Source organism: Hyalella azteca, unplaced genomic scaffold (assembly GCF_000764305.2).
Source record: "Hyalella azteca isolate HAZT.00-mixed unplaced genomic scaffold, Hazt_2.0.2 contig5700, whole genome shotgun sequence".
In the NCBI taxonomy this organism is placed as follows: domain Eukaryota; kingdom Metazoa; phylum Arthropoda; class Malacostraca; order Amphipoda; family Hyalellidae; genus Hyalella; species Hyalella azteca.
In genome coordinates this window covers 31,941-39,497 of record NW_025935882.1, presented here as the reverse complement: position 1 = coordinate 39,497, position 7,557 = coordinate 31,941, and the positions used below count along the sequence as shown (strand labels likewise).

At 43.6% G+C, this 7,557-nt stretch overlaps 1 protein-coding gene across 1 annotated transcript; it reads left to right on the top strand.

Annotated features, from left to right (window-relative positions):
- Positions 1-4: 4 nt before the first annotated feature.
- On the top strand, positions 5-7,148 carry LOC108672076 (WD repeat-containing protein 20-like; the record flags this gene model as incomplete). The annotated part of the gene is made up of 3 exons (XM_018159699.2): positions 5-28; positions 1,512-2,819; positions 3,514-7,148. Coding segments are annotated over 3 exons (1,416 nt in total), but the record flags the coding sequence as incomplete, so codon positions are not given.
- Positions 7,149-7,557: the final 409 nt, after the last annotated feature.

The window sequence follows — 7,557 nt, the reverse complement described above, 5'->3', positions numbered from 1 at the left end:
ACTTTTTAAAACTTTTAATGATGGCGAGGTGAGTGTAACATTCTAATCACAAGATCAAAATTCTGAAAAATTGTCCAGTTTCAGAAACCTCGAAATCTCTGAAACATGATTTTTTAAAATTATTTTAATTATACCAATGATATCTTCATGGCTTTTGTGGATAAGATACAGGACTAGGGTAAATTTCACCCACTGTTACTCATACCCACCAGATGGGGAGATGTTGCGTTAAACCTTGATGATGGACTAGCCTGATCATAAGATCATCTTAGTTGCTAGGCTTCATTCTGAAGTTTGTTTGAATCTTAGCCCAAAACCCTGGGCCTATACTTTCAAAAAAAGTTACTAGATCGCAAGTTCATCAGCCAATCATTGATGGCCTTTCAGCAAAATTCACCAATCATAGATAAGAAAATAGTTAGTAGTACTTACATTTATATAGCAAATTTTGAAAGTAGGCCCCCTGATATGCATCTTGCAATCAGAAGTAATCTCATTTGTGATCTATAATGCATCAATGCATTTATTCAATTATTGTTTTTTTCTTTGTGTCAATTGATATGACTTGAATTTGCCTTCGTAAAAATTAGTCAATTTTGTTATTGTAGGAAGTCTTGCTTGTAGTTCAAGTCTATTATTGTTGCCTGGCCAGTTTGCATGCCACATGCCACACACCATGCAAGCCCACATGCCAACTTGCATGCAAGCCCACATGCCACACATCATGACCTGGCACTAGATCCTTCTTGTCAGAATCTGACAGAACACATGCCAGAGTTACTCTGGATGGTGTGGCAGTCATCAGGGTTACCAGTATCAGTGAAATCTTGCTTTACACTATTTCTTGAAAACCTTCGCACCAGGTGTGGCTGTTGTCACATAGTTTTATATGGACATATTGACTAACACAATGCATCATGTATAAATTACCTGCAGCTGAGGAGTAAAAGTATTAAGAACAGACTAAACAAAGCTATGCAAGAACATACGTTCAATCTTGAAATGCTAGCACCTTACAGGCCTTGCAATAAGTCCAGCAGCTATCTCAATCAATCATCAGTTATGGAAAGATCTGGTTCAAAAGGCTGGATCCCTTGTGGAATCAAGTAAAAAAAAAGTAGAAAATTTGGCAACAAGCCAATTTCCTTAGTGCCAACACTTCTATTCCATTCTATTCTATCGTATTAGGGTGAGTCTTGTGACATGCTTTGCTCTAAAATTATACAAACTGCTGAGTTAGAACAACTCAGTAGGACGTTGTGGTGTCCTCTTGAAATGGGTTTGCAGCCCAAGACGCCTCTGCAAGCCTGATGTTGCCTGCACACTATACTTTGGTGACCTCCATTTTGTATCAGTAAGTATTTTGATTCTCCTGCTAGCAGAATAAAAAAATTGTATTATTCATTAACACCAGGATGTTGTGTGACACAGCATCTTAGTATTTAGGTTACATTTAAATGCTATTGACTCATCAGTTATAATTCTTGTCCTAATACATTTTGTACTTTCAGCGGCTGATAGACAAGACAAAGGTTACATGCGTGCGATGGGTGCCTGGCTCCGTGAACCAATTCTTGTGCTCACACCACAGCGGCAACATGTACCTCTACAATGATGAGCTCATCTGCACCCAAGACCGACCTCACTATCAGCTCTTCAAAGAGGGTGAAGGCTTCTCCATCTACACCTGCAAAACCAAGACCACACGCAACCCTCTCTACAGATGGAGTCTTGGTGACATGGCTATCAATGAATTTGCCTTCTCTCCATGTTCCAAATTCCTGGCTGTTGTGTCTCAGGACGGCTTCCTTAGGATATTTAATTTTGACACCATGGACTTGATAGGCAGCTGCCGCAGCTACTATGGAGGCCTTATATGCGTGTGTTGGTCGCCGGATGGTCGTTATGTTGTGTGTGGAGGAGAGGACGATTTACTCACCATCTGGTCATTCAGTGAGAGAAGAGTCGTCGCCAGAGGTGCTGGTCATAAGAGCTGGGTCACAGTAGTAGCTTTTGATCCATACACGACCCTCTATGGTGAGATGGACGGTGTAGTAATGCATAATGAAGAGTCCTATAATCGTAATAATTATAATAGTACAGAAAGAAGTGGTAAAGTTAGGAACAAACCTCCAATAATAAATTCGCGCCCAAATTCAGTTGTTTCTGACGGTCTTAATGCAACTTGCTATCGCCTAGGGTCTGTGGGTCAGGATACTTTATTGTGCCTCTGGGATCTCAAAGACGATTACTTAAGGCAGTCCTACTACAGACCTCGCTCTAGCACCGTAGTCAGTAACGTCGGCTCTGATGGCTGTCCCTCCAACAATACCATCGCTCATTCATCATCTTTATCAGCAAATTCCACACAAAATTGTAACAAGAGTAGCAATCATGTCAAAGATGCTAACAACTCCACTGGTCCTCCATCTGCTCTCTCATCAAATTCCCTCACCGCTAAACTAGCGAGTCTTAATTTCGTGGACCGACGAGGTGGAGACAAAACCTCAGACAAAGACCACAAAAGGAGCATGAGTTTAGCAGGCCGGAACTCCTCGAGCAACCTACACAAGAAGGACAGCAGGAGCAACAACTGCAGCAGCGCTGCTGAAGGTGACGTGTCATCGCCGTCGTTTGGCAGCAAGAGCAGCGTAGGCACGTCGCAGTGTCCTCGTATGGACGAGTGTCCGCTGCTCGAGCCTCTCGTCTCCAAGAAGATCGGGCACGAGCGCCTAACAGGGCTCGTCTTCCGCGAGGACTGCATCGTCACAGCCTGCCAGGACGGCTGCATCCACACCTGGTGTAGGCCAGGCAAGCAGGTAACTGGGACCAGGCAAGCAGGTAACTGGGACCAGGCAAGCAGGTAACTGGGACCAGGCAAGCAGGTAACTGGGACCAGGCAAGCAGGTGACTGGGACCAGGCAAGCAGGTAACTGGGACCAGGCAAGCAGGTAACTGGGGCCTGGCAAGCAGGTAACTGGGACCAGGCAAACAGGTAAATGGGACCAGGCAAGAAGGTAACTGGGACCAGGCAAGCAGGTGGTAACTGGGACCAGGCAAGCAGGTAACTGAGCCAGGACTAAATTACTTGCATCAGATATTACTATTACTTTCCTTTGTCTTTATTGTTTCTAAAATGATCACAGATCTTGTTTTGAAACATTGCAGCTGAAAATGTTTTGAGGTAACGAGTCCTTACTTTACTCATGGTGCTCCCTACTGATTCTGAGCCTGTGAAGCGTCCTGTGTAGTCAAACTATCTGACGGACAAACGCCGGTCTTTATTCTCTTGAAATATCCTAACAAATAGTGAGGCTAACTGCGAGACTTGAACGAGATCATGCAGAGGATATCGAGATCAGATGGTCTGGTACTAAAGGATGTTGTGGACTGATATATGTACCTATGTCTTGTATGTTCTATGTATGTGTTGAAAGCCTGAATATATCAAGTGTAATTACGCAGATGCTGCTGTATTGGCAAGCTCTTGTGTTTACTCTGACTGCATTTCAGGCTGGCGCTGCTCTTCACTCTAGTCCCAGCCCGTCGTCAGCGGGAATATCGCAGCCGCTAGCCGCTGGAGGGACTGTGGTGTAGCGCCACCTCATCGCCTTTATCTTCTCCTCGCTGCAACTGAACGATTTACGGCTCAGCTGTTGCTCTGTTAACCTGGCCACGAGCGTTGAAAACTCATGCGCCCCTGTTTCGTGGAGAAGTTGGTGCACAAGTCTCAGTGCATTAGTCAAACATCTTTGATACCATCCCCACCACGCCTGAAGAACTCTTCGATGAGTTGAGATCTAAGAAGCGTTCCTTCCCTCCCGCGAGTCGCCGTCACTCACGTCTGTGTTGTTGAAGGAGCGATCGTAGAGTTAGATGAGCTATGTGATTATTTTTGCATGATTTATCCTTATATGCTAGACGAGCTGGTCGTGTCTCGCCTTCTGTATGCTCCAAATGAAGCTCATGCCACTAGAGGCCATGCAAACAGTTATCTAATTTATATCTTAACTTATATATCCAAACAAGTCAAACCAAAATCTATGTAACTACATTCTATGTATAAAGTATATATAAATGTTAATGAATAAATTTAGTAAAGTGCATATGTATAGTCCTCCTGACTACCTACGCGTGAGGGTAGGAACATACCAAACTGCTTTATTATTGAGTGATTACGCGCATATTTTGTACATTGTTAGTGATCGGTCCTGCTGCAATAGGTTGAATTTGGAGTAACTTGTGCTGTAGTCCTGTTTATTGGCACAGATTTGTGAAGATACCTACTGTGGGCAACGGTGCTTTTATTGTCGGTGAATGAATTCTGGTTGCTTCTACTATGTTGCTATTTTCTGGTGTTGCGGATGATCAATTTCTTCAGTTGTTTATGCGTGTCCAAGACTTCGTGAAGATGTAATAAGTAATCCTATCTAATGCCTTCCTCTTTGGCGAGTCAGCCACGCTCACCCAGGCCAGGTTGGACCCGGAGTTCCATTACAGTCAAATGTGGAAGTCCGTGTGCATCGCGATCATCAAGGTTTGCGCGAAGAGTTTATTTCGGCCACGGTGCCACCAATAAGTGAGTGGTTAAAGGCGGTGACGTCCGTCCGCTCCTGTGACGTAACTTTCCTTGAATAAATTATCTCTGTTCTTGGCGCGATGATTTTCTGTTTGATGGGGTTTCTACAAAGGCAATTTAACTCCGCAGATTAGAAATTATTAATTTATTTAGTTGTGTGGACAATCTCGCTGCGTTTCAGTCTCGCCTTGTGCTCGCTATACCTACGACTTTCTAACTGCGTTATGTTGACTCTTTCAGCAGATGAAGCTTAAACTGGGCCGTAAATTAAAGATGAACTGAGGACATCTGCCCTCCATTCCACACGCCGCTTTCTGGCCCCATGAGTCTTGAGCGTCAGTTTCTTTAATGCTTACAAGCCTCCACAGATTTTAATTGCCCGCACTGCAGCGGTGTACGCGAGCGTCGTGCGCTGTCCACCGCCAGGCATAATGCGACGAGCCTGCGATCTCCAGGTGCCACATTGTCCCATTCAAAATATCTTATTTTACATATTTTCAATAAAGAATCGGGCATTTTTATTAGAATTTTCAAATCATTTCACTTAGAAACTAAACACATTTGTCATGTTCCTATGTTAACTATGAACTTGTTTTCTGATTTAGACATGGCACTCGAAGCTTTAAGACCGAATTCCGCTGTATCTCTTGCTTCCATCACTGCAGTCATTGTGCGTACGGTTGCTGTACAAGTGCGGTGTTCTGTACATGGTTGCATTCATTTTATCTCTTTCTAACATTCCTTCCATTCCTCCTTCTTTGAAGATGTTGCTGGTCTTTAGAATTGATTCCGATGTTTTTATTATTTTAATTGTAACGGTTGAGTTCCTGTTTATGGTTTATTTTACTAATGTCAATTTTTTCTTTTGTTCTTTTCCTCCTCAAGTCGTTACGTAATATGTTTTAGTACTTTCCAAATGAACCTCTACTAACTTGAGTAAAGGGCCATGAACCTTTTCGTAAACTTGATTATTTGCTTTTCGGAATATTCGTGTCAGATTTGATTATCCCTGCAGCGAGGGTCTGACGCATTTATCCCGAGAGCCGAGAGAAGGCCAGGCTTTGAAGTGATGTAATGGCGTGGAAGTAAATGTGCAGAGTCTGTGCAGTAACGTGTTGCATGAATTGTCTTCACCTGCTTCCATACAACTGCTTCAGATTTTTTGCAGGCTGAAATTTATCCTGGACACATGTTGCTGGTGGAGCGGTTAAGTAATGCATCAAGTTTTAAAAAATCCTTCCGGAAAATGATGTAGTTGACCGTCAAGCTACTTGCCGCGCGCTGTACGAGCGGCTGTGCTTTCTCTGTTTCTATTTGTTTTATTAAATGTCTCATGGGCGCTTGCGATAGCTACACAGGAAGAAAAGTTGGCACTAGGCTTTTGCACCAATGAAAAGCATTATAAAATGTTTTTGCGTGGGCATGTATATTTGATGCGTTTAACGCCTTACAAGTTTCACTGAATTAGAGGAAGTAAATTTATGCAACGTTCCAAGAATGTTACGTGTTCGTTTACGTTTTTGTACAGCTCTGTCTACCGCATGTAGCGTGCTTTGTTCATCCCTTGTTTTACCCAAGTTAACTTAGATTTGGCCGTTAGCAGTTTGTCGCCAGCATTTGGTTTTGTTCAACTGGAGCTTTGTTGATTACTGTGTCGTGTTGTCACTGTTGGGCGAGTGGCCCGTGCCATATCAGCGAGACGTCAGCATAACTGTCAGCAGGTCTGCGCGCTGTGTGTTGTTTTGTACTTGTCTTGTGTTGCTGTTCCTGGTTGGCTGGTGACATCTCCCATGTGCTAGAGTGTAATTCTTCCTTCCTTAATTTGCCCCCTATTTCTGATTGTTATTGGCGCCCTTGCAATACCCTCTCGCTGTTATCAACTTGTTTTCGTTAGATCGTGTAGTTTTCGTTCTGACTGTCATAAGAATTTCCCATCTTTAATACTCTTCTTCTGGCCATCCGTCGCAGTTGCTCTTAAGAAATTTGTTTGCCAAAACGATACGTGGTGAGACTGCGTTTTTAGAGAGAATATGTTTTGAGACCGCTCCCTTGGAGGGAATTTCTTCTTTGAGACCGCGCCCTTGGAGGGAATTTTGTTCTTTGAGACCGCTCCCTTGGAGGGAATTTCTTCTTCGAGACCGCGCCCTTGGAGCGAATTTCTTTTTTGAGACCGCGCCCTTGGAGCGAATTTCTTCTTTGAGACCGCGCCCTTGGACGAAATGATGTGTTATGAGTCCGCGCCCACGGGTTCTTTGTTACTCCCAGCGCGTCTCACGCAGTGAGTGTGGCCTGGTACGTTGACCTCATGTCATCTTGCCAGGCCTGGTACGTAAACTCGTATCACACGGCCGCAGGTCTTGACCTCGTGTTCAGTTAACCTCGTGTCTGTGGGAACCACGCTTTGTGGATCGCAATTAACATTTTGCGTGCAACTATTACTCCGTGTCTTACTTTTTGGTAGTAGGCGCCGGTCGTCGGTGCAAGATGATCGTTTGATCTAGTAGAGGGATATCATGCTTATCGTAAAAAATTATTTATTTTATTTTATCGTTTATTTCTTTTATATCATTTATATCATTCATTTCCTTTATTTAATTTTTATCATTTATTGCATTTCTTATTAGGTGGTTTGCTTCACTGCTCCTCGAATGAAGCACGAGTAGCATGTGTGAGGCGAGGAAACGTCTGTCAACGGAGCATTCGTGCGTGCCAAGCTATCCTGGCAATGTACCACGCTGTATTTATGCTGATATATACGACCATCGGAGCGAACCTCATTGATTCATCTCAAACTTCGTTGTTTTTGATGTGTGTGCAAGTACGTGGTTAGTTCGAAGGCTATTTTGTTCTCGGACTCCATTGCATCGCGACGATGGTGTCGCTAGCGTAGCCTATATTGGCTTGAAGGAAGCTTGTATTTACATCCTGACTTGTGCCGTCAAATTTCCACTGTCCTTGTGTTGTTAACTTTCAAGCGA